General features: G+C 35.6%; 1 protein-coding gene and 1 pseudogene across 15 annotated transcripts in view; one reads left to right on the forward strand and one right to left on the reverse strand.

The window, feature by feature from the left end:
* MIA2 (MIA SH3 domain ER export factor 2) overlaps positions 1–27,732 on the forward strand; it is a 96,834-nt gene that overhangs the window by 37,366 nt on the left and 31,736 nt on the right. For 9 of the 15 annotated variants that reach the window (XM_070358773.1, XM_070358770.1, XM_070358778.1 and 6 more), the window contains 12 exons: positions 822–950; positions 6,930–6,951; positions 7,037–7,125; positions 12,341–12,412; positions 13,908–13,934; positions 14,487–14,597; positions 15,243–15,314; positions 18,846–18,950; positions 23,069–23,191; positions 24,856–24,976; positions 26,404–26,450; positions 27,194–27,284. In XM_070358773.1, coding sequence (XP_070214874.1) covers positions 822–950; positions 6,930–6,951; positions 7,037–7,125; positions 12,341–12,412; positions 13,908–13,934; positions 14,487–14,597; positions 15,243–15,314; positions 18,846–18,950; positions 23,069–23,191; positions 24,856–24,976; positions 26,404–26,450; positions 27,194–27,284 — 1,009 coding nt within the window. The remainder of the gene's footprint in view (positions 1–821; positions 951–6,929; positions 6,952–7,036; positions 7,126–12,340; positions 12,413–13,907; positions 13,935–14,486; positions 14,598–15,242; positions 15,315–18,845; positions 18,951–23,068; positions 23,192–24,855; positions 24,977–26,403; positions 26,451–27,193; positions 27,285–27,732) is intronic. The other 6 variants (XM_070358776.1, XM_070358771.1, XM_005902278.3 and 3 more) reach the window with 3 other exon arrangements.
* Positions 4,824–6,062, reverse strand: LOC102282940 (mortality factor 4-like protein 1; annotated as a pseudogene).

Genomic DNA, 27,732 nt, shown 5'->3' on the forward strand with positions numbered 1-27,732 from the left:
TTTTACCTTTTTATGTGATTGAATAATATGTGGGGCCTGGTAACAAAATAAAAATAACCTCATTGGATGACAGTGAAGATGAATTGACCCAGAGAAAGGTAAAATACAGAAGCAGCTGCAAAAGCCTTCAGCTGTTTTGTGCTGAAGACTTGCTAGGGAAAGAAGTAATGGGGAAAGGCCATGATTACAGTATCGTGGTCTTTGGAAGACAAATAGTAGGAAGAGTTACCTCTATTGAGCACCTGTCCTCCATGTTTAAACAGCATTATTCCCATTACAGATAAGAGAAGGGAGCCATAGAGGTATGGTAGAGGGATTCAGATTCCAAAGCCATGGTTTCATCAGTAGTTTTTAAACTTTGATAAAGCAGCAGATCCATTCCCCCCCACCCAGGTAAATCTTATACGGAAGCCAATATATTCTATGGAAAAAACCTAAACTGATTGAATCAGGATAAGAGCATCTGATTCAGCTTCTTTCTTTGGCCTTCTTTCCTCTTACTCTCACTTTCAGGCATCTCTGTAGAATTCTGGTTTAAAAATCATTACATTTCGCCCTACTGTTTTCCTTCATCTCTTGGTGATAGTGGTTAATAACAGATCATTTTATGAAACAGGTTTTAGTAGTGTTTACATGTAAACTTGTGCTTATGTTTATGTCTTAGTCTGACAGGGCTGCTGTAACAAAAATGCTGTAGACTGAGTGACTTAACAAACATTTTCATTATAGTTGTAGGGCTGGGAGCACCATGATAAAGGTGCTGCAGATCTGGTGTGTTGTAATCAAAACTTTTTAACAAGTTAATTTTCTTTGTCTTGAAGGCTGTGGCAGCATTGCCTGAAGATATGAGACAATCCAATTTGTATGGTTTTCCATGGGAATTGGTGATATGTGCAACTATTGTTGGATTTTTTGCTGTTCTCTTGTTTTTGTGGAGAAGTTTTCAGTCGGTAAGTAACCAATGCTAGGTGTACTAAGAGAATGTTCATTCAGTCTTAATGTTGAATAAGTAATATGAGAAGCGTATCTTTTGTTTTAAGGAAACAGGTTAATCATTTTGTGGGCTAGTTGTGTTAATGTGTTGCTACTAGAAACTGAATATAGATTTTAAGGAATTTTTTTTTTCTTTCATTTTTCGGCCACACCATGCAGCATGCAGGATCTTAGTTCCCTGGCCAGGGATAGAACTTATGCCCCCCTGCAGTGGAAGCATGGAGTTTTAACCACTGGACTGCTTGGGAAATCCCTGTAGGAATTTTTTAAAGTGCTGAAATTTAAAAAAATTCCTTTACACGAGTATTCCATACTAATACTAAAACCCTGCCTTTATTTCTTATTTATTATTTGGGGTGGTGTTTATTTTTAATAGTCTACTAAACATCTGTGAATATACCACCCACCTGGAATCAAAGATGTTGACTGTCACTTACATTTAGATGATCCTCCTCATTTCATCCCCCTGCCTCCCTGAAGTAGAGGTAATCCTGTTCAAGATCCTGTATTGATATTCCAATGCCTCAAAAAAAAATTATTTTTGGTCATATGTATTAAATACATATATCCTTCAAAAGTATAGTAATTTTGCTTAGTTTCATGCCAAATACCATGTTTTAGAACCTTTTTACTCCATCCTATATTGCTAAGATTCATCCATATTTTTGGCTCGTTTTGATTGTTTTAATACTACATCAAGAGAATATACTACAGTTAATTTATATTTTTTATGGTCTTGGGCCTTTGAGTTGTTTCCAGCTGTTTTCTATTACAAATCATGCTGCTGTGTAAATTCTTATACTTGTCCCCTGTTGTGTATTTGTAAGTTTCTCTTGGGAATATACTGGGTCTGAGATTTACTTGGTTTAGCATGCTGGAGGTTCTACTTTTAAAAGGTAATGCTAAATTCTTTTCCAGATGTCTGTACCAGTTTATACTCCCAACAGCAATATATAAGAGGTCCCGGATATCCATTTGATCTCTGTCCTCTCCAACAGTTATTATTGTTGAAATTCTTTATTTTTGCCATTTGAACGGTATCTTACCATGGTTCTGATGTATTCTTTGATCACTAAGGAGATTGGAAACTTTATTTACTGGCCATATGTATTTGTTCTTCAGGGAAATATTTTGTTTATGTCTTATGCTCCTTTTTCTTTTGAGTAGTTTGTTCTTTTCCTTTTTATTTGTAGGAATTTCTTATGTATTCTTTAAAAATTTTTTTAAATTGGGGTTTGATTGCTTTACACTGCTGTGTTGGTTTCTGCTGTATAGCAAAATGAATCAGCTATAAGTATACATATATCTCCTCCCTCTTGAGCCTTCTTCCCAACCCCTCCTTATGTATTCTTGATGATATCCTTGTTGATTATGTCTATTACAGATGTCCCAGTATGAAACATCTTTTCATTGTTCTTAAGATGTTTTCTGATGAGTAGAAATTCTTAATGAAAGCAATTTCCATTTAGCACAGAAGAGCTTGATCCATTTTGAGTTAATTTTCTGGTTGGTGTAGGGTAGTGAGTCTATAATTCCCCATCCTCCTCACCCTACCCGCCAAATAACCTTTTCCCAGCTTTGTTTATTGAATAGTCTTTCCTTTTCCCATTTGTCTGCCATGCTACGTATGAGAGTGCCACATGGACATAGACCTTTTCTGTGCTCTTTTTCCTATTCCACTGAGTATTATTGAAAACAAACACATGTGTATCATTCCATATCCATCCATTATTAGGTCAGTCTTGCTAACTTGCTAATTTGTAGTGTTCATGTATCACATATTCTTGCTCTTTTTGTTGTTGTTTCCTTCATCTATCAAGAATAGAGAGAAGTTGGCTGAATTCCACTGTCATGATGGATTTATCAGTTACTTTCTATAGTTTTTTCAATTCTTTCTTTACATATTTTGAGAATATTGTGTTAGGTGGATATATGTTTAGAATTGCTATATCTCTTCTTGGTGGGTTAACTGTTTAGTCAATATTTAGTGACCCTCTATAACTCTACTGATGCTTTTGTCTTAAAGTTTCTTATCTGATGTTAATACAGCTAGACCAATTTTCTTTTTGGTAATGTTTATTGTGTCTTTTTCCATCCTTATATTTTCCGGTCTTTCTGTGGTCTTTTACTTAATGTATGTACTCTACAAATTTCTCTGTTTTATTGGAGTATAGTTGATTTACTATGTCGTGTTAGTTTCAGGCATACAGCAAAGTGATTCAGTTCTGTATGAATTTTTTAAAATATTTAATCCAAAAATCTGTGTTTTCACTGAGTTTACTGTATCTACATGTTACGATTATTGATTACTGATGTATTTGGACCACTTTCTCCTAGCATACTTTATTAATTTGTTCCACTTTTGATATATTTCTTTTCAGTTCTTTCTGCATTCATAAAGTAAATTTTCCTAGTGAGAAGACAAGAACCTTATTTAGCATACTCTCACATCCCTTGGTCTCTTTCACTTTCCAAACTACTTTCATGTTGGTATAATCTAGAATTTTAGTTCTAAAAATATTTCTCTTTTCTTTTTCACTTTCTTCTCCACCCCTTCTCCATCCCTGAAGACAACAATAAATATTACCAAGATATTTGATCATCAATAATTGACATACCTCTTGTAGGGTCTCCTGGATTTAATTCTTCTCATATTTGGATACTTCTTTCTATATTGTGTTTAGTATTGGTCTTTGTATGGCAAAACTTTTGTATGCTTGAGAATGTTTGAATTAAGTCCTTATGTTGGAACAGCAGTTTGTTTGATTTAAGCATTCTGGGTCTAAAGTTTCATCCTGTTAGTACTTTAAAATCCTTTACTTCCTTGTCTTTTTATATCTAATGTTACTTATTGAAAGGTCTCTTGTCAGTGTGATTCTTATTCATTTGTAAGTGATCTGTTCTCTGTAGAGGCTTTTGATATCCTTATTTCAATACAATTTGTTTAGGCTTGACTGTTTTCTTATTTCTTCCTCGAATTATCTTAAATATTTAAATATGAAATCTTTTATTTTTTTAATTCTGAGAAGTTTTTTTTTCTGCATTTTACATTTTTTTTTTTTTTTTTTTGTCTTTGGGACTATTGCTGTTTAAGATGTTGGCTCTTCTCACTTCCCTATCTCTTTAACGATTTTTTCTCCTTTTTTTAAAATGGTTTACTGTTGCTTTTTTTTTTGAAATTTAAAGAAAAAATTTATTAAAGATCTGAAAAACAATTTCTAAAAGATTAACTTTTCCAGAAAATTGTAGCTACACAATACATTGAGTCTATCATGTTAAAAGGTGCATTAGACACAAATACAAAAACCATGAAACAAGCCACCGTTCTTCAGCAATTGGGCAAAGATAAAATGCCTAAAGAACAATATGGATGGATTACTCACAAAGGATGGGCTCTTTAAGCACCATTAAAAAAAAGGGGAGTACAAATGGATGAATGTTTTCAGTTATATACACTGAATTGAGCCTTTGGCACTAGGAATCAGAGCATTGTGTCATATAGCATTAACACATATTATAAAAGTGCATAGTGTCAAAGGAATAAAAACCACCAGTGTTCAAAAGCAGCTTTGTCAGCTAAGCAATAAAACACTCTACAGTATGTCTCTCTGTTGTCCATCACTGAATATACTGGCAGCAACTTTGAAATGAAAAAAAGGAAAGAAAAAAGGAGCTGTAACTCCTTTTCTTTTCTCTGTTTAAAATCAAACAGAAAACAAACATCAATTTTGTTATACACGAACATTTCCAAAGCACATTGTTTGTACAAGAGAAGGACTAAGAAACAAAAAGGTGTTTATAGAGATCAAATGTGGGTGGGTGCATGTGCCTCACACGGCTTTCCGATGGTACTCGGGGGAGCCACTTCATAATCGCTGGCACTGAACAAAATTGCAGAGTTCTTTGCCAGGTATTTTAGGAAATTGTGAAGATAATTCAGTAATAAAGCAAGGCTCTTCTCTTTCAGAGGTGTATAGGCCAACATTGCTCCAGTTCTTACAGTCTCAGGAGATGTGGCCCTCTGTACACCTGGGTGCATCAGAGTGGTCCGCAAGGATCTCAGCATACTGCTACTGCTGCTGCTGCTAAGCCACTTCAGTCGTGTCCCACTCTGTGCGACCCCATAGACGGCAGCCCACCAGGCTCCTCCTGTCCCTGGGATTCTCCAGGCAAGGACACTGGAGTGGGTTGCCATTTCCTTCTCCAATGCAGGAAAGTGAAAAGTGAAAGTGAAGTCGCTCAGTCATGTCTGACTCCTAGTGACCCCATGGACTGCAGCCTACCAGGCTCCTCCGTCCATGGGATTCTCCAGGCAAGAGTACTGGAGTGGGTTGCCATTGCCTTCTCCTCTTAGCCTACTGCGGCCTCTCAAATTTGTAGAGCAGTTGAATGCCCAGCATCACACTGAAGTACTCATTTTTCCCAGCCACTAACTCATTGACTGCATACTCCTTATGTGATCTGTGTTTCCTCGAGATTTCTTATAATTTGCATAATCCTCTAGAATGGAATCCACATTCTTTTTGGCAGGAAGATAAAAGAGCTGTTTTTGCTGGGTAATTAAGTCCTAGTCATCAACAAGCCATGGTTCCAGTTCTTCAGGAATCTTTAACTTCAGCTCTGCTCATGAATGTTTCCTGGTTTTCAACAGTAGGATCTACTCAAGTCCTTTTCTTGCAGGGAGGCTGAGGTGTCTCACCAATGCTGCCACCATCTCCAATTCCAGGTGTCTTCTGTTTGTTCTTTTTTGTTTTCACTTCAGCGTTTTTCTGCTGCAGCCCAGCAGTCTTCTTTCCAGGGGCAGCCCCTCGCATCTTCCCTCTGCATACTGCTTCTGATTGGCTTTTATGAAGTTCTCGTTTCTGCAGATTGGTATCCACGTACTTGAGTACTCTGCTTTCTGGAACCCATTCACCCCAATTTTTATTCCAACCACTGTAATGTATATTTTACTTGTTTATCCTTTATGGCAACTTTTACACATTTTGCTTCATAAAGAAGAAGCCCATGAAAGCACAACACTCTCTCACCTCTTGGAATTTAGGCTTCGGGTCCTGCTTCGGCACCATTTATAAGAGATTCGTTGCTGCCGCCTCCTCCTCCTCCTGTTACTTTTTGAGATAGTTTCTGAATCTGTTTCAGTTCACTAGTTGTTCCTTATCTAATTATACTGTACCTTGACTTTTAAATCTTGTTTCATTTAATTTTATTCCTGTATATCTTGTGTAGATTATCTAAGTCCCAACTGCTTTTTTTTCTCAGTACTGAAGTGGCAACCCACTCCAGTATTCTTGCCTGGAGAATCCCAGGGCGGGGGAGCCTGGCGGGCTGCCATGTATGGGGTCGCACAGAGTCGGACACGACTGAAGCGACTTAGAGCAGCAGCAGCACTTATTTATTCTGGCCCTTGTGGCCCATTTGGGGAGTGAAGGGGGAGCAGGCATGTCCCCATTGTTTTTTAGTCCTAAGCCTGACCCCTTTATAAATTGAAATTTTCCCTTCATTGTTTGAAAGGTTAAAGAAGAAAAAAGTTTTTTTACTTTATAGTCAGCAGATCCATGGCCCCATGGTAACATTTTTCAAATTGTGTTATTTTAGATATTAGTACTAAGGGAGATGATAGGGGCTTCTTTAAGTAGTTTGTTTTGGGGTCAAATATGTTTGAGGAGCAGTGGGCTAAATGAAATGAAACAGGTATTTTTAAGGTAGAGTTATTTCAGAGCCTTTATTATGCTAATAAATAATGTGAATCTTCAATGGGGGGACTTTAATATGTAGTATTATTTTCTCAATGGAAATACAACACTTTTTGGCTAGCTTATGTTTATACTAAAGGTAATAAGAAACACTTTAAGTTGTCAATAGCAGTTAAATAAGTTATATTTGCCTGAATGTATGTTTGTTTTAATGTAATTTTTGTTAAAAATTTGTTTCAGGTTAGAAGCCGGCTTTATGTGGGTAAGCTCTTTTTTTCTATTTTAGTTCACATCGTTGTTTGTAATTAAATAAGCTTAAAAACATGATAACATTAACTCTTTTTTAGGGAGAGAGAAAAAGCTTGCTATAGAACTTTCTACACTGATTGAAGAAAAATGTAAACTGCTTGAAAAATTTAGCATTGTTCAAAAGGAGGTAAGACATTTTTGAAAATGTGGACATTCATGTTAGGATCCTCTAGGATCCTTACTTTTCAGTGCAGGTTTTCTGTGTAAGTTTAAGATTATTAATGCTTTGTTTGCAAAGTATGAGAGTTCAGTTGCTTTCGTATTACCAGTCTAAATTGTAACCATTGTGGTCGGTGCATAGTGATGTCTCATTATGATTTCGGGTTTTGTTTCCCTGACCGATGAGGTTGAGCACCCTTTGATGTTTTATTGGCCATTTGGAATTATCCTTTTTGTTTCATGTTGCCTAGTTAATTTTTTTTCACATTTTGAAAATTATCTTTTATCTTTTGAAAATCTTTGGTTATCTTTTTCCTTTTGATATATATATTTTTCCTATATTTTGGATACAAGTCCTTTGTCAGATACATGTATTACAAATATCTTGGTTTGCCTTTATATTTCAAGTGGTATCTTGGTAAGCAGAAGTTCTTATTTGTAACAGTTTAATTTGTCAATCTTTTCTTTATGATGACTGCTGTTTGTTTCCTATTTAAAAAAATTTTTTTTTTTTGGTCTACTCAAGAATATGAAGATATTCATCTGTGTTATCTTTTAGAAACTTTATTTTTTTTACTTTTCTTATTTAGTCTTTTTATTAGTTTGATAGGACTGTTACAACACAATACCTCAGGCTGGATGATTTACATAGAAATTAAATTTTTCAGAGTTTTGGAGGTTAGAAGTCCAGGATCAAGGTGAGGACTGGTTTGGTTTGTGCTAAGGCCTGTCTTTTTGACATAACCGGCCAGCCTCTTAGTCTGTTCTCACATTGTCTTTTCTCTGTACAGGTGCGTGTTTCTGATGTCTCTCTGTGTCCAAATTTCCTTCTCTTGTAAGGGTACCAGTCAGATTGGATTAGAGCCTATCTTAATCCAATGGGCTCATTTTAACTTATGGCCTTTGAAAGGCCTGTCTCCAAACAGTCACATTTTGAGGTATTGCAGCTTCAACAAACATATTGAGGGGAAACGCAGTTCAGCTGCAAATTAATCTAGAATTCAGTCTGTGATGTATGATTTGGTGGTTAGTATTTTATGTTTTTCATATGGCTGCTGAATTTACCAGTACCATTTATTAAAAGGCCATCTTTCCCCTTTGTTCTGTAGTGTTGTTGTCTTAAATCTTGTGACTGTGTATATCTGAGTCTGTTTTTATAATATTTTCTGTTCTTTTGGTCTATTTTATATATATACACACATATGTATATTGGAGAAGGCAATGGCACTTCACTCCAGTCCTCTTGCCTGGAAAATCCCGTGGACGGAGGAGCCTGGTAGGCTGCAGTCCATGGGGTCGCTAGGAGTCGGACACAACTGAGTGACTTCACTTTCACTTTTCGCTTTCATGCATTGGAGAAGGAAATGGCAACCCACTCCGGTATTCTTGTCTGGAGAGTCCCAGGGACGGGGGAGCCTGGTGGGCTGCCGTCTATGGGGTCGCACAGAGTCAGACACGACTGAAGCGACTTAGCAGCAGCGGCAGCATATATGTATATATCTTTGCACCAATACCATGCTTTTTAAAAGCTACCTAGCTCGTCTTGGTATCTGACAGTGTAAATCGCCAGACTTGTTTTTCGAGATTGTGTCTTTTCATATAAATTTTCAATCACTTCATCAGTTTACACATGCACACATGCACATAGCCTGCTGGGAATTTGGGATTACATTGACTATATAGATTAATTTGGAAAAAATTTACATTTTTACAATGTTGAGTATTTATCGATGGACCATGGTATATCCCTCTAATTATGTCTTTTTAAAATTCTCAGTGTTGTTTATACATTTTTGTGTTGAGGTCTTGCACATGTTTTCTTAGATTTATTTATTCCCTGGTATCTGAGGGTTTTGAAACTATTATAGTAGTTTTTTAAACAGCTCTGTTGGGATATAATTCATATACTATACTGTTCACCCATTTAAATTATACAAGTGAATATTTATATAATTAGTATATTTTAGTATACTTTAGTATATTTAGTATACTTTTAGTTTATTTACTAAACAAAACAAAATACAAAAACAAAATGTTTTTGAACATACTTTGTACACCCTAAAGGAGCCCTGCACATCTTAGCTGTCACCCTTCACCCAATCTCCCCTATTCCCAAGCCCTAGACAACTTACCCACTTTCTATTTCTATGAACTTGCCCACTCTGGATTCCATTTCACGTAAATAGAATGATATATATAACATGTGCTTTGTTGTGACTAGCATTTTAAACCTAGCATAATGTTTTCAAAACTCATCCATGTTGTAGCAAATATCAATACTATATATATCTTTTTTTGCCAAATAATATTCCTTACTACAGTTGACATATCCATTTTTCAATTGATGGTCATTTGGGTTATTGTACTTTTTGGCTGTTATAAATGATGCTGCTATGGACATTCTTGTACACATTTTTGTGTGAATATACGTTTTTAATTATTTTGGGTGTATACCTACGAGTAGAATTGTTGGATCTATATTTAACTTTTTGAAGAACTGCCATATTGTGTTTCACAGCGGCTGTGCTAGTTTATATTTCCGCCAGCAGCTTGTGAGTGTCCCATTTTCTCCACATCTTTCCCAACACTTGTTATTATGTCTTTTTGATTATAGCCATCCTAACAAATGTGAAGTGTTGTCTCAATGAGGTGTTCATTTTTTTAAATTTTACTGAAGTATGGTTGATTTATAGTGGTGTTCAGTGAGGTTTAATGTACATTTTCCTCATAGCTTAGTGATTTGAACATCATACAGGTAGGTTTTTCTTTTTTTAATCAGTCTAAAAAATCTTTTTATTTAATTAGACTATTTAGTTCATTTGCATTTAATACAATTTCTAATTTATTAGGGGTCAAATCTACCATCTTAACTATTTTCCTGTTTGACCCATCTGTCCCACATGCCTTTTTCTCTTCTATTTTTTTATTTTTGGATTGAAACAGTTTTTAACTAATTGAATATTTTCTACATCAGTGGGTTTGTTAGTTACGGATTTTTTTTTTTTTAATGGTTACCTTTGAGATTGTAGTGTATATTTTTAAATTATTGAGTTCTAATATAAATTTGTGCTATTATAATACTGCTTAATGAATAGTGCAAAGATCTTAGAATGCTCTAATTCCACTTGCCCCCTTTTATCTATTATATTTTGCCTTTTGCATTATATTTTGCCTTTATATTTATATAAACCTCCAAATAATTTTATTATTCTTTGAGACAGTCAAGATTCATTTGGATTCATCCACACATTTATTCTTTCCATTACTTTTCATTCTTCCCTTCCTTTCCATCTTCCATCTGAGGTGATTTTTTTCCTCTTAAAGAATAGAAGGACCTCGTGTTTTTTTTCTGTAACATAGTGTCGATAACTCTTAGTTTTTGTCTGACCATGTCTTTATTTCTGTTTTGTATGATGTTCTTTATAGAAGTCTGAGTTGGCAGTTGTTTTCTGTAAGCACTTTGGGGACACCTCATTTTACTTTTTTTCTTGGCATGTTGTTTGTGGGTCGAAGTCAGCTATAAGTTTTATTGAAATTTGGTGTTATGTCTTTTTTTGAATTATTTTTCTCTTTCAATTTAAAAACCTGAAGTGTAGTTTTCAATAGTTAAATGGACATTCTTAAATACGCAGTTCTCTCTATTTTCACAGGTGTATTCACCCAGGAATCTACCTTCCTCGTTAATACATAAAACATTTCTGTCACCTTTGCATTTCCCTTGTCCTCATTTTCATTCAGCCCCATAGCCCGGCCAGCAACCACTGTTTATATTTCTATCTCCATAAATTAGTTTTTGTCTATTTTAGAGTTTCTGTAAATGAAATCGTACTTTTTTGTGTCTGGCTTTTTTCAGGTAGCATTGTATTTTTGAGATTCACTATGTTGCATATAGTAGTTTTTTGTTTTAACTTGAAAGTACATTTTCATTATATCAACATACCACATTTTCTTTTATCCGTTTACCTCTGAATGTGGTTATTTCCATCTTTTGGTTATTATGAATAAAGTTGCTATGATCATTCTACCTTTTTTTGTCTGTGGGTATATGTTTTTATTTCTCTTCTGTAAATATCTTAGAATTGGTGGGTCATATGGCAGTAAGTGTATAATTTATAAGAAACTATGTGCCTATTTTTATGATTTTCTCTTTATCTTTGATTTTCAGCAGTGTTACTAGCTGTATGGATGTGGTGTCTTCTGTTATTCATCCCTGGGCTTCATGATGTTCCAGAATCTGTGGCTTAATGTCTTATTTGTTTTGGAATTCTCTTGATCATAACTTTTTCAAATACTGTTTTTCTCTTTTTTCTTCTCTTGCTGGGATTCCAGATACTTGTATTTTAGCTTTTTACTATATCCCACATATCTCTTATGTTCTTTTCTGGATTTCTTATCTTTTTGTTCACACTTCAGTCTGGATATTTTCTTCTGATCTAGCTTCCATCTTACTGATTGTCTTCACCTATGCCTGCTGGTGCTAAGTCGCTTCAGTCATGTCCAACTCTGTGCGACCCCATAGACTGCAGCCCACCAGGCTCCCCTGTCCCTGGGATTCTCCAGGCAAGAACACTGGAGTGGGTTGCCATTTCCTTCTCCAATGGAGGAAAGTGAAAAGTGAAGGTGAAGTCGCTCAGTCGTGTCTGACTCTTAGCGACCCCATGGACTGCATCCTACCAGGCTCCTCCGTCCATGGGATTTTCCAGGCAAGAGTACTGGAGGGGGGTGCCATTGCCTTCTTGGTCACCTATGCCCAATCACCTTTTAAACCTTCTTAATTTCATCTGTTGCCTTTTTTGGTTCTAAAGGTTGTGTGGCTCTTTTTGTAGTTTTTTTTCTTTGGCTCAATGATTGTCTTTTAGTTCCTCTTATATATTAAGCTTACTTATTTTGTTGTCTGAAGGAGAACTCTGTTACTTGAACCCTCTAAGATTGTCTTTTTCCCTTGTTCATTTTTTTCCTTCATTCTCACTCAGATCTTGTTTTCTTGAATGCCAGATTTTTCCATGTTGAGTATCAATAATAGTATAATAAAAATTATCGTGGTAAATTTGAAGCTGTGGATGGTGCTGTCTTTCTGCAGTGTGGTTTTACTGTTGCTTTTCATGGAATTGGTGGGTCAAAGGGCAGGTATAGTTTGGAATAAAATTTATAGTACTTTTACTTACAGTGTTGCTTTCTTTCAGTATGAAAGCTTAGAGTCATCTTTAAAGGATGCCAGCTATGAGAAGGAGTCAACAGAAGCACAAAGTTTGGAGGTAAGAACAAATAGATACTTATAGAAGTTAAAGGGAAGGTTCTTACTAAATGACATAAACTTTAAAAGTCATGTAGCTTCTCAAAACTCACATTTCTTGGATATTAAAACTTAAAGAAATTTAAGTTAAATATAGGAAATAGAATGTTAGTAAGTAGCATAAGGTGTTGTAAAATTTTGAGCCTTTGTTGATGATTTGTTTTGAGTGAAGCATATTCGGTTCACTGTCATCTAGAGTTATGTAGATGCTCTTAATTCTTCATTTCTGGGAAATGTATTAAGATAATCATTCTTTTTTTTGTCTCAGTTTGCTCCAGGAAGGAAAAATAGAATTCACTTTCATAAATTTAGGAATAGTTTGAAATAATAATTATGTAAATTGAGGCAGTTCTTGCCTTTACCCCATCAAAGGGTTAGGAGCTGACTAGAATGTTACACACAGTGATGTGCTGGTATCTGAAAAGTAGGAGCCTTTATTTGTAACACCTGCTGAGTTCTGTTGTGTAAATACTCCTACCATGACCAATTTCAAGGTACCAACATGATGCCACTGAATGTGCAGTTTGGAAGAAATACAGAGTTGGGTCTCCTGAGCCAGGTTTGATTTGGCTAATAATAAGGAAGGAAAGTGTGATAATCTGTCGTTTAGCTAAGGTATGACAGATAAGGGTTTGTAATAGGAGTGTCATGCTACTGTTTAGAGATGGAAGTGTTGTAAAAAGCATACTAATATTAAAATAGAAAATGATGGACTTTGTACCTTCGGTATACGTGTTCAGTTAGCTTGGCGTTCTCCATCACTGATGTCTATAAATCATCAAAGCATATGGATCAGAATTTCCTAGTAGAGTCCAAAGGAAGTCATAAATTGAATTCCAAATAAAATTGAATTCTTAACCTTTTTTTCTTTATGTTACCTATTAATATTCTCAAAAACGTGTTGAAATTATTATATTTTATTTATTTATTTTATTTGTAATTTATTAGATTGAAAAATAGAATTTCACAAGGAATTTAACATGCTGACAGAAGAACAAAAACTGAATAGCAAATATATTTACTCTTTGCAACATTGTGGATAAAATAAAGCCACCAATTTATTCTTAGGCATTGAGTTTTTACTTTAAAATGAATATTTTGGAAGTTTTTCTCTAATTTTAGTAGTTTTTTGAAACATACAGTGTTTATTTTCAAGATTGGTAAACATAGTTGAATATAAACTATAATGTGGTACAGTTACAAAAATTGCTCTTTGAATCTGTAGATAAAATCCAAATATCAGGGTAATTTTGATTCAAGTAAGAGAACTCATATAATCAGGTAGTCAAATTTGGGAAAATATATGCATATATATTTTTTTACTATATATATATATATATATATGAATATATATAATATGCTTTTTAACCAGTATGATATAATATGTACTTGTTTTACATTTATTTTGGCCTGCATTAAGTTCTTTGATTCTTTTGGTTTATTTTTCTTTTAACAAGTTTGTTGAAGGATCACAAATATCAGAGGTATGTTTATTACAGTATTTAAATTCCAATTGGATAATCCAGTAACTAATCATTTTAAATTAAAAAGGCCACAGAAAATATGTTTTAATTCAGTGTAGAATATTATCTTGATTGTCTTTTGAGTTTATTTTTGATTTTATGTATTGAATTATATGAAATTGGACTTTTTCTCATGCTTGTTTTATAATGTTTTAGAGCAGAAGTTGGCAAACTAGGCTCTGAGCTCTTCACTGGTTGTTGTAAATAAAATCTTATTGAAACATAGCCATGCTCATTCATTTATGTGTTGTCTCTGCTTTCTCACTACGTATGTATGTGACTTTAGCTGGAACAGAAACTGCATGGCTTTCAAGCCTAAAATATTTACTGTCTCTTTCTAGAAAAAGTTTGCTAACACCTGCTAGTATTTCTGTGATTTCAGTGTTATAAAAATGAACAAATATATAAACTAGATTTATTTAACTTATAGTGTGTGTATTTGATTACATTCATCTGATTTATCTTCACCAAATATTCCTATGACTGTCTTATAAAGTTTTCTTCCTCTTTCAGGCATTCTATGAAAAGCTGACTGAGTCCAAATCTGAACTTGAGGATGAAATACTCATTCTAGAAAAAGAGTTAAAGGAAGAGAAATCTAAACATTCGAAGCAAGATGAATTGGTAGGACTTTTGTGTTTGAGGAGACTGTAGGAAAAAGAACGTTATTGAGTTAAAAAAAATTATATGATATCGGTTAAAGTATTACATGCACTGTAAAAAAAAAAAAGTCAAAAGAATACAGAAGACTATAAAGTGGAGAATAAAATTTTCTGGATCCTCTAGCTCTTTTCATTTGTTAGAGTTAACATTATATGTTGCATTTCTAGCATATTCTTATAGAAATTTTCTATTTGCACTATGGAATAGCTCACATAAATCATTTAAGTTGAATAATCACATATATAGTGGTTTTGGTTTTTTATTACTCTGCAAGTGTTTTAGGAACTTAAACTTCCCTTTTTTTTGTCTTTATTTTAAAATCTATCTTAAAGATGATCTTAATGTGTGTGAGATTATTTAGTAAGATATAATGCTAGTAGCCTTCTTATATATAACTTAAATGTTAAGAAATATTAAAGATGAGTTGAAATACTGTTATATGACTTTTATATAAAATCCCTTTAAGCATATAGCTGTGAAGTTTTCTTAATCTGAATCCTCACTTTTGGAGCAAAAGTGTTAGGTTAATAATATACTTGATAGAAATGGCATCTTGAAAACTGGAGGAGTTCAGTAAATACTTGTTGATTGATACTGTCTTTTTAGATGTCAGAGATTTCAAAAAGGATCCAGTCCCTAGAAGATGAATCCAAGTCCCTCAAATCACAAGTAGCTGAAGTAAGTTGAGTTGTTTTAATAGGGCTATTGCTTTAAAAATCATTTACATTTTGCTATTACTTTTATAATTAAAGAATTAAATATTAGAATTTAGATCAGATCAGATCAGTTGCTCCGTTGTGTCCGACTCTTTGCGACCCCATGAATCACAGCATGCCAGGCCCCCCTGTCCATCACCATCTCCCAGAGTTCACTTAGACTCACGTCCATCGAGTCAGTGATGCCATCCAGCCATCTCATCCTCTGTCGTCCCCTTCTCCTCTTGCCCCCAATCCCTCCCAGCATCAGAGTCTTTCCCAATGAGTCAACTCTTCGCATGAGGTGGCCAAAGTACTGGAGTTTCAGCTTTAGCATCATTCCTTCCAAAGAAATCCCAGGGCTGATCTCCTTCAGAATGGACTGGTTGGATCTCCTTGCAGTCCAAGGGACTCTCAAGAGTCTTCTCCAACACCACAGTTCAAAAGCATCAATTCTTTGGCGCTCAGCCTTCTTCACAGTCCAACTCTTACATCCATACATGACCACAGGAAAAACCATAGCCTTGACTAGACGAACCTTTGTTGGCAAAGTAATGTCTCTACTTTTCAATATGCTATCTAGGTTGGTCATAACTTTCCTTCCAAGGAGTAAGCACCTTTTAATTTCATGGCTGCAGTCACCATCTGTAGTGATTTTGGAGCCCAGAAAATTAAAGTCTGACACTGTGTCCACTGTTTCCCCATCTATTTCCCATGAAGTGATGGGATCGGATGCCGTGATCTTAGTTTTCTGAATGTTGAGCTTTAAGCCAACTTTTTCACTCTCCTCTTTCACTTTCATCAAGAGGCTTTTTAGTTCCTCTTCACTTTCTGCCATAAGGGTGGTGTCATCTGCATATCTGAGGTTATTGAGATTTCTCCCGGCAATCTTGATTCCAGCTTGTGTTTCTTCCAGTCCAGCGTTTCTCATGATGTACTCTGCATATAAGTTAAATAAACAGAGTGACAATATACAGCTTGACGAACTCCTTTTCCTATTTGGAACCAGTCTGTTGTTCCATATCCAGTTCTAACTGTTGCTTCCTGACCTGCATACAAATTTCTCAAGAAGCAGATCAGGTGGTCTGGTATTCCCATCTCTTTCAGAATTTTCCACAGTTTATTGTGATCTACACAAAGGCTTTGGCATAGTCAATAAAACAGAAATAGATGCTTTTCTGGAACTCTCTTGCTTTTTCCATGATCCAGAGGATGTTGGCAATTTGGTCTCTGGTTCCTCTGCCTTTTCTAAAACCAGCTTGAACATCAGGAAGTTCATGGTTCACATATTGCTGAAGCCTGGCTTGGAGAATTTTGAGCATTACTTTACTAGCGTGTGAGATGAGTGCAATTGTGCGGTAGTTTGAACATTCTTTGGCATTGCCTTTCTTTGGGATTGGAATGAAAACTGACCTTTTCTAGTCCTGTGGCCACTGCTGAGTTTTCCAAATTTGCTGGCATACTGAGTGCAGCACTTTCACAGTATCATCTTTCAGGATTTGGAATAGCTCAACTGGAATTCCATCACCTCCACTAGCTTTGTTCGTAGTGATGCTTTCTAAGGCCCACTTGACTTCACATTCCAGGATGTGTGCCTCTAAGTCAGTGATCACACCATCGTGATTATCTGGATTGTGAAGATCTTTTTTGTACAGTTCTTCTGTGTTCTTGCCATCTCTTCTTAATATCTTCTGCTTCTGTTAGGACCATACCGTTTCTGTCCTTTATCAAGCCCATCTTTGCATGAAATGTTCCTTTGGTATCTCTGATTTTCTTGAAGAGATCCCTAGTCTTTCCCGTTCTGTTGTTTTCCTCTATTTCTTTGCATTGATCGCTGAGGAAGGCTTTCTTATCTCTTCTTGCTATTCTTTGGAACTCTGCATTCAGATGTTTATATCTTTCCTTTTCTCCTTTGCTTTTCGCTTCTCTTCTTTTCATGGCTATTTGTAAGGCCTCCCCAGACAGCCATTTTGCTTTTTTACATTTCTTTTCCATGAGGATGGTCTTGATCCCTGTCTCCTGTACAGTGTCACAAACCTCATTCCATAGTTCATCAGGCACTCTATCTATCAGATCTAGGCCTTTAAATGTATTTCTCACTTCCACTGTATAATCATAAGGGATTTGATTTAGGTCATACCTGAATGGTCTAGTGGTTTTCCCTACTTTCTTCAATTTAAGTCTGAATTTGGTAATAAGGAGTTCATGGTCTGAGCCACAGTCAGCTCCTGGTCTTGTTTTTGCTGACTGTATAGAGTTTCTCCATCTTTGGCTGCAAAGAATATAATCAGTCTGATTTCGGTGTTGACCATCTGGTGATGTAGATACAGTATTTTAAAAATTTAGTTTATTTTAAGATAAAATTTAAATAAAATTTTAAATAAAATTTAGTTTATTTTTAAACTACTTTAAAAAGTAGTTAAAATTTTTTTTAAATTTATTTTTGGCTGTGCTGTGTGTTTGTTGCTGTGCGGGCTTTTTCTCTAGATGTGGACAGTGGGGGCTAATTCTCTAGTAGCTGTGCAAGGGCCTCTCAGTGCAGTGGCTCCTCTTGCTGCAGAGCACAGGTTCTGGGTGTATGAGGTTCAGTAGTTGCCGTACGTGGACTCAGTAGTTGTGGCTCTTAGCCTCTAGAGTATAGGCTCAATAGTTGTAGCAAACGGGCTTAGGTGCTCCTTGACACATGGAATTAAACCTGTGTCTCTTGCATTGACAGGCAGTTTCTTTACCACTGAGCCACCAGGGAAGCCCTAGGTACAGTTGTAAAATATAGAGCATCTGAGGAAAGTTCATTTTTTTCATTGAATAATATTTATTGAGCTATAGCTGTATATACGGTTCACTGTTGAAGGTGATTGGCACTTAATATTAGTAGACAAAATGGACAGAAAGGCTTCTGTGGATTTTAAGGAGATCCAACCAGTCCATTCTGAAGGATATCAGCCCTGGGATTTCTTTGGAAGGAATGATGCTAAAGGTGAAATTCCAGTACTTAGGCCACCTCATGCGAAGAGTTGACTCATTGGAAAAGACTCTGATGCTGGGAGGGATTGGGGCCAAGAGGAGAAGGGGACGACAGAGGATGAGATGGCTGGATGGCATCACTGACTCGATGGACATGAGTCTGAGTGAACTCCGGGAGTTGGTGATGGACAGGGAGGCCTGGCGTGCTGTGATTCATGGGGTCGCAAAGAGTCAGACACGACTGAGTGACTGAACTGAACTGAACTGAAGAGAGACAATAGAAAGTTAATTAAAGTTTCCAGGTAGTGTACATAGAAGGTTATGAGGGGTTGAATCACGTGTCCAAAGTCATGTGGCAAGTTAGTGGCAGAGCACCTAGACCTTGAGTGACTAGACCATGAGTTAAGCCAGCCTTTTTTCTGCTATAGCATGCTGCCTCTCCTATTAATATTGGCGTGTTTTTAACTTTAATTCCGTGTTTCAAGGAGTGTGTATAAAAAAGGGCTATTAAACTAATTCTTGTAATCTCACTATGTTGTATTCTACTTAGGCCAAAACAACCTTCAAAATATTTCAGATGAATGAAGAACGACTTAAGATAGCTATAAAAGATGCTCTGAGTGAAAATTCTCAGCTTCAAGAAAGCCAGAAACAGGTTTGTACTGTAAAGGGACTCCTCAACTTGTGAGTATATGATTATAAATATTCTGGGCATACTCATGACTGACTCATGCTAGGGGCAAAAGTGGGCTATTTCTGGAGACCACAAGAGCAGGGCAATCTCTTATGTACCCTATGGTGTCTCTTTTGTAAAGGATACAAAGGTCTATATTCCTGGAACCCTATTCCCCCAGGAGTGAAAGTAAGCCTGGACACTCACCATTTTGATAATAATAGCAAATAGCGTTTAGCACAAATCTTCAAAGCCAGATTGTAGGAGAGCAGAGAATACCATGAGAGCTATTGCAGCTAGGGGCCTAAAGACAGAAGCGGCTATGGTGGCAGATATAGTAAGGATTTAACTTTTATCTTCTTCCTCCTCACATATGTAGACACTGCCACATACCCAAACATATTTCCTCTCAAACTATTCTCCCAATACAGTTAGAATTTTTCAGTGGGAGATTTTTTTAATGATAACATTATTTATAATTTTCTAAACATTGTTCACAGCTGAGTCACATGATGTGCTCTGATTACGTATTTTGTTTCACTCAACTTTTTATTTGCCATAGAGTTAATAATTGTCTTGTTTCTTTTAGACGTATCTGTAATTTATCTGTATTTCAATCATAAATGTCTCTTTTAGAGATTATGTAAATATTTTGTTGATGTGTGCAAAGGCTTTGGTTAATCTAATTTTATTTTTTCCTTGAAGCAGTACTTTCTGGGGTCTTCCGTCCTCCTAGTTCAGTAGGAACTTGTTCTCCAGGTCTGTTGTATTTCTGCCGTTCTGAGATTTCACTTCACCCCTATCCTTTGACTTGTTTTTTTTTTCTGTGTTGGATATTCTATTTCCCATGTCATGTGTGTGCTTTATGTGGTAAATTCCCTTGATTATCTTCCTGAGAAAAAGCATAGGAGGAAACTTTTTAAGAAGTTTCATGACTTAGAATGTCTTCTTCTCGGTTGGATATCTTCTGGGTTGCATTTTTTTTTTTCTTGAAATTTTGACATTATTACTCTATTGTCTTCATTTTCCAGACTTACTTGTGAGAAGTCACATGCTGTTTGGATTACTGAACATTTTTTGTTACCTATTCTTTTCCCCTGTGGAAAATTTTAGTATTGTTCATTATTTCCAGTTCTCTGAAATTTCACAATGATATGGCTTAGTGTGGGTCTTTTTCCATATATTTGTTGGTTACACTCTGTCTGGAAACTCTTGCTCTTGATTCAGTTCTGGGAAATTTACTTGAATTATTTTATTCATTTTGGGGTGTATTTTGTATGATGTATGAAATTATTTGAAAATGTCTTTTTTGGTTTCTTTATGACTATGAAACTTTTGTTCACTTATTCTCTGATATTTTTTGCTTGTGAGAATTGTTTGTTGTTTTGCTTATGCTTTTTACTGATTTCATGGATGCAGTGTCTTACTTTGCTGAGGATGTCATGTTTTTCTTCCCTACTCTTTTTTGATTTTTTTTTTTCCTGAGTTGCCTTGTTTCCTTCAAGTTCCTTTGTGTTCTGTTTTAGTCTATGTCTTTTGTCTAAGGGTTTCTTTTTTCAGATGTTTGGTGATTCATGGGTGTCTGTTTAATAGCAGGGCTCTCCAAATCTAGTTGGAAGCCCTGTGTGTGTTTCTTACGGGCCTTTCTACACAGTAATCTGGCTAGGGTATTTCATTGGAGGGTCCCCAGTTGTTGGTTTTCAAATACCATTTTCCACAGGGATGAATCCTCCACAGTTCCCGTTTGGTAGGTATAGGGTTGTTTGTGAACATTGAGGTAAGGAGGGCTGGTATCTCACTATTCAATAAGTCAGTTTTCGCTTAATGCTTTTATGTTTACAGCTTATTACTCACACCTTTACCTGGGTCAGGTGTCCCAGATTTCAGATTCTAGCTAGAGAATAACCTTCCAGGCTTTTGCCAGATGTGTGTGTATGTGTGTGTAAGCGTGTGTGCACATGCATGTGTTTGTGCATGTAAAAGACAGAGGGAGAGAGGGATGGACTGAGAATTAGAGTGTTTGTATATGTATGTGTGGGGAGAACATGGGCTTTTCTCTAACTAGTTTTCATACAGACTTTTGAGTAGTCCTTCTCTTTTCATTCCACTTACAAACTAGTACTTGTACCTCCAAATCATGAGCCTTCCTGGTTTGTATCAAGTCAACACTACTTTTAGACTCTACCATCTTCTGCCTTAGATTTCAATTGTCTGGTCTTTTACCATGCTTCCATCACTTTCCACTTCTGGAACTATCTTTTTCTTCATCACATTTTGTCTCTTTCCTTGTGGGTTTATGCTTTTTTTCCCCCTTAAACCTTTTTACTGTCATCTTAGTAGATTTCAGGTGAAAGTGGCTGGTATCAATACATCCTGTGTTAATTTTGCTGTGTTATCAATATAGTCAAAAGTGACCTTCTGTACATTGAAAATATTTCATCTAGATTGTCTTACTCTTTATAGCTGCTTTACTCTAACTCCTTTTGGTCATCAGAGTTTTTGAAATAAACTATTCTGTATGCACTGACTCCATGTTCTAACACATTCCTTCTTTAACCTTGTAAGACTGCTTGCTATGTATGCAGTCTCCTTAGTAACTCACTAAAGATCAGCCAGTCACCAAATCCAAGTTTTATTCTTAAATTCTTATTTATTTTTAATCTGTCAAAATTATCTTACTTTACTAACATACATGGAGAAGGACTAGTTTTTTTGTGTGCTAGGGAATATGCTGATGAAACCTTAATTTTGCAGGGAAACCCAGTAATTACTATTTAATAGAATAGAGTTTTAAATTTAAATAAAATTGGCCTTTTTTTCCATGTGTATATATATATATATGGGCTGATTCTTTTGTAAATCACTTGCTGATTGTATTTTTTGGGAGGGACCTTTTTTTCTTATTGACTTCTAAAAGCTTTTTGCATATTACAGTTATTAACCCTGTGATATATATAAAGATTTCTTTCTAGTTACTTGCTTGTTTTTAAATTTTAAATTTTATTTCTGTTATTTTTTGATTTGCACAACTTTAAAATAAGCATTATATAATTAAGTTTATCTTTTATGACAGTCTTTACCTTTTATTTATGTTGAGAAAGTTCTCCTCTGTAAAAGTCTATACAGTAAAAGATTGTTTATGCAGAATTTGATCTATTCTAGATTAAGGGTATTTCTGAAGTTTAGTTAGCCACAAAACGACACATGATTAAAAAATAAACTTTAATATAAATGAGGTATGGCATGTTATATGGGATATAAAGAATGGCAAGAAATGGTCAAATCTAACAAGTGTGTTTGTCTCAGAAAGCTTTTAATTTGATATAAATTTATCATGTAAGTAGTTGAAGAATGTTAGTCTGTTGTTTTACTTTAAAACCCATGTTTTAAAAGTTCTTTGAAAAAAGGAGCCCTTCCTCCCTTCCCTTCTTTCTTCATTACACTCCTTCTTCCCCGTCACCTCATTTTTTCTCGCCCTTCTTAGCAACACACTGTGTTGTATAATATTTATTAGTGGTGCATGTGTGCTCAGTTGCTAAGTTGTGTTGGACTCTTTGCAACTCCATGGACTGTAGCCCACTAGGCTCTTCTGTCCATGGGATTTCCCAGGCAAGAATACTGGAGCCAACCCAGGGATCAAACCCAGGTCTCCTTCACTGGCAGGCAGATTCTTTACCACTGAGCCACCAGGGAAGCCTATTTATTAGTCGTGCACCTAGGTAATATAAATAAGTGCATCCACACCTGAGTTTGATACAGTAATGAGTTACTTCTTCCTTTTGTGAGGTTCTTTTAATGATATACCTTACATACATAAGTGTGAAAGTGAAAAGTGAAAGTGGCTTAGTTGTGTCCGACCCTTTGTGACCCCATGGACTATACAGTCCATGGAATTCTCCAGGCCAGAATACTGGAGTGGGTAGCCTTTCCCTTCTCCAGGGGATCTTCCCAACCCAGGGATGGAACCCAGGTCTCCCACTTTGCAGGTGGATTCTTTACCAGCTGAGCCACAAGAGAAGCCCATGAATAAGTGTACCTGCACATAAATATGATGAGATAATAAGAGTTGCTTTTCTTTCTCTTTGGGGTTTAAATTTTAGCTTTTACAAGAAGCTGAAGAATGGAGAGAACAAGTGAATGAGCTTAATAAACAGAAAATAACATTTGAAGACTCCAAAGTACATGTCGAACAAGTTCTGTGTGATAAAGAAAATCAGATTAAGGTAAACAGCCCGGCTAGTTTAATGACTGAGTTAAGCTAGAACTTTATACTAATTGTGAAATATAAGAAATTTTGCTTTAGCAGCTTTTATTTTGAGGAGATGTACATTTTGGCAAACATTACTAGTTGTACTGTGTTTTTATTCATGTTGCAAAATGTTCTTTGAAAACTTGTAGATTTGTAGTATGTATGTATACACACACACACACACACACACACACACACACACACACACACATATATATTCTCTGTGTCCTTTTTTCTTCTCTCTTCTATTTTAGCCTAGATATTTAATGAAGAAAGACAAAGGATTTTGGATTTTGGCTTTTATCTTAAGATTGCCATCTTTTTTTGTTAATGAGAAGAATTGGAAAGAATTTTATAAATTGGACAAATGAAGTTATATGCATTGAATATAAATATGAATATCTTTAATGCCTAGATTAACTGGTATATGTACTTTCACAGAGATGAATATTTTAAGTAAATCTAATTGCACTTTAACTCCATTAGGAATAAGATAATTGGTATTACTGTTAAGATTTATTGATGTTTTTCCTACTTCTTATCTCTCCCTTCTACCAGTTTTTCCTGCCTACACTTTTAAATCTTATGTTTTTAAGCAGCAAACAGATACTCAAGTATCTGTTTATTATGTTAACTAATATTAACTAATAAGATGTACAACTAACATTCTGTAACCTGCACAGTGAAGTGGATGATGTCACCTTGAAAGCTATACATTTACACAGCTTACTTCACTGCTAAGGATGTTTCTGGGGCTTCCTCAGTGTCTCAACAGTAAAGAACCCACCTGCCAGTGCAGGAGACCTAGGCTCGATCCCTGGGTTGGGACAGTTCCCTGGAGCAGGCATGGCAACCCATTCCAGGATTCTTGCCTAGAGAATGCCATGGACAGGGGAGCCTCTTTAAGAAAAGTCAAAAAGTACTGTAGCAAAACCTCTAATGTTCCAACTCAGATTCTCTTTTACAATTTCTTTTTCTTTTTGTCAGTTGTGTCAGTTGATCTCCTTAGCTAGTTGTTTACTTGAATAGATTGAATCTGTAAAGTCTCTTTTTTCATATATCACTTGGGGATTTGTTTAACTTCACACAAAATTTCTTCTCATGTTTGTGACTACTCTTATTGTGGCAAATGAGAGATACCATGTAAGAAATGTTTTGTTACTGTGTAGTCGTGTAAAAATGGGCCATTACTACGTATTCTGTTTATTTGATTTGGGCTTCCTTCATAGCTCAGACGGTAAGGAATCCACCTGCAACGCAGGAGACCTGGGTTCCGTGCCTGAGTTGGAAGATCACTAGAGAAACGAATGGCTACCCGCTCCAGTATTGTTGCCTGGGGAATTGCAGTCCATGGGGTCATGAAGAGTCGGGCCTGACTGAGCGACTGCCACTTTTCAGTTTTCACTTTTCATATTTGATTAAGAGTAACCAGTTGTTATTTTTTAACTTGTAGACCTTAATAGTAAATAAATGTTAGTTTTTGAGGGTATTTACATATTTTATGCTGGGTAGAGAGTGAGAGCTCATGTACTTTTTATCCATGTGGGTTGATTTTTAGACTACAGTTATGCATTCAGAGGTTGTAAAGCCAGCATAAGACATTACCCTCTTTTTTTCCCCTCTTTGGTAAACGTCAAGTCTCTGACAGAGCGCTTACGAAAGATGAAAGACTGGACTGCTGTACTTGGTGAAGAAATTGCAGATGATGATAACTTGGAATGGGAAATGAAGAGTGATTCAGAAAATGATGCGCACCTAGGTATTAAGTCATAACATCATCTGTTACTGAAAATGATGGCTGGCTCTTGTATGTCCTTTTAGTTCCCCATGTGCTATTATAAGACTCCTTATATACTTGTGTAATATTCTTTTCCTCTCTCACTATCAGCTTCAGCTGTTTCAGCTAGGCTAGCTCCATTTCAGTAAATCTTTCTTTAGCGCCTCAGATAGACTTTCAGCCTTCCTCATCTCTGTTCTTTTTATGTGTTGTACATTATAGCAGTCTTTGGCTTCCCTGGTGGCTCAGTGGTAAAGAATCCACCTGCAATGTGGGGACCACCTGCAATGCAGGAGATGCATGTTTGATCCCTGGGTCAGGAAGATCCCCTGGAGAAGGAAATGGCAACCCACTCCAGTATTCTTGCCTGGGAAATCCCACGGACAGAGGAGCCTGGCGGGCTACAGTCCAAGGGGTCGCACAAGTCGAATATGAAATAGCGACTAGACCACCACGACCACAGCAGTCTTCATATTGCATCATAATTCTTTCCATGCCTGTTTTCCCCTGTACTGTAAGCTGATAAATGGGTGGGTGAGTAGTTGGAAAATTGAGTGTTATATAAATGAATGCCTTAGGGTACATTTTTTTAGATGGTTCATATCTTGACAGTACTTTAATTTTGACCATCCCAAAGTCTATTGCCATTGCTGGTTGCAGTATGAAAACTCAGCAAAAGTTAGGTTCCCTATAGCCACTTAGTGTATTTTCAGATCAGTTCTTTTGACTTTAAAAAAGAACATGTTGTTTTGATATATAGACTCACAGAAAATCGTAAGAATAGTACAAAGAGGTTTCAGGTATCTTCATTGAGTTTCCCCCAATGATAGTTTCTCTGACTTTTGTAACCTTTCTCTTTTCTCTCCCTCCATTTTCTATATCAGTAAAAAATGTGTTAAGGAGAAGGTGTGATTTTTTAAAAGATTTTCTTTGATGATAACATTAATGTCTTGGAAGAAAAGTACACTTCAAAGTAAAGACATATAGTTCTGTTTGTACTTTTTTACTTCTGCTTTATCTTGTAAGAAATAATTATTTTTCTAATGAGAAAACTCACATTTAATGTTATTTTAATTTGGAATATAATTCTGCTCATATTTTGTCTGATGAGGGATTCTAAGAATAATTGAAACTGGGGGCTAGATTTAGGTGACTACCACATGCTTATTTTAACTCTGTTTTTGGAGTTAGTGGTGAAGAACCGTGTTACGTGATACTATGATAATTCCATTGCTTTTTTTGTTTAGCTTCCTGGGAGCAGGTCTGAGGCCGTTGTGCCTTACGTTAAATTCTCTATTGTAGCAAGGGATTATAAAGCTCTAGTTAAGTGAACTAATAGAATCATTTGGCTGTCTGTTGTGGCATTGTACTGTTTTATCAAGTTATTATGGTTTTGTTTTTCATTATAGATAATCAACCAAAAGGAGCTTTGAAGAAACTGATTCATGCTGCTAAGGTTTGCATTACTACATAAGAATATAGAGAAACAAATAAAGCATGGATTAAATCCATATATCCTAGTAACTCTTTTAAATGTCCATTTTATAGTTACCATATAAGTGATAGAAGTTTTAGAAGTGATCAGAATTTTCTTCAGTTGCTTTTTAATTTTTTTTATGGTAACTAGAAATTCATATTGTTAGTTTTTAGAATTTATTGTAATAAAAATTTTCAAGGTGTGCACTCATTTCTTTGGATAAGGACTGTATTAATGTTTACTACATATTTTCCCATACTTTCCTCTTTGAATGTTCTTCACTCTCGGGTCTCAGTGTTTTCTAATATTCTGCTGCCCCATATCTTATCTTGAGAAGTAGGTACTAGATTCATTTTCTTGTGGTTTATCCCTGTTCTCTTTCATCCTGGTAGTGGTATCCTGATCTTTATTGATCAATGTGAAGTTTCAGTAATGTAGTGTGAAGGTTGCTTTGATCAAAATTTATGTGCTGAAAGCAAACAGCTGCTGTTCAAACATTAATCACTGACTTCTTTATGCCTGTTTTGAGATTTACATGTGTTGATGACTTTGCTAACTTTCTAAGATAGAAACTCCATTGTTGGCTTGTGTAGTCTGGGCAGTAATTTCATTGGAGTGTAAAAGAGCTTCAAAGGATTAGGATGGTATATTGAGATTTTTGTTTGTTTTGGTATAATTGTTTAATGTTGCTTTTTTTCTTCTCCTTCTCCCATTCTTTGAAGTTAAGAGCTTCTTTAAAAACCCTAGAAGGAGAAAGAAACCAAATTTACACTCAATTATCTGAAGTTGATAAAACAAAAGAAGAGCTTACAGGTAGATAATCTATAGACTTACAAAGTTTTTCTAAATAAATATGTCTCCTTATAGAGAATAGAACATTAATTGAATCAATTATGGGGAGATACAATTTGAATTTTTTTACTTTTACTTTTGTTTGTTATTTGTGAAAAGTTAGTCTGAGTTTTCATTGTTGGTAAAGCCATATCGTTTCCTCCATATTTATATAAAATTAATGGCATTATTTTAAAAAAAACTATGTAAAGCTGTACTTTTAATTTCAGTGTCAAATATTTGGTATGGTTTTAGTTGTTTAAAAGTAGCAAATTAAAACTTAATTAAAAATATCTTTGTTAATTGCAAATTTGATTTTTAATAGTGGTACTTCTATATTTCATAGATCTTTTTATGGTACAGTTTTTTCCTCTAATGTCCTTGCATAGTATATTAACATATATGGGAATGATGTTAGACCTGTAGAACT

Source organism: Bos mutus, chromosome 21 (assembly GCF_027580195.1).
Source record: "Bos mutus isolate GX-2022 chromosome 21, NWIPB_WYAK_1.1, whole genome shotgun sequence".
NCBI classification, from domain to species: Eukaryota; Metazoa; Chordata; class Mammalia; order Artiodactyla; family Bovidae; genus Bos; species Bos mutus.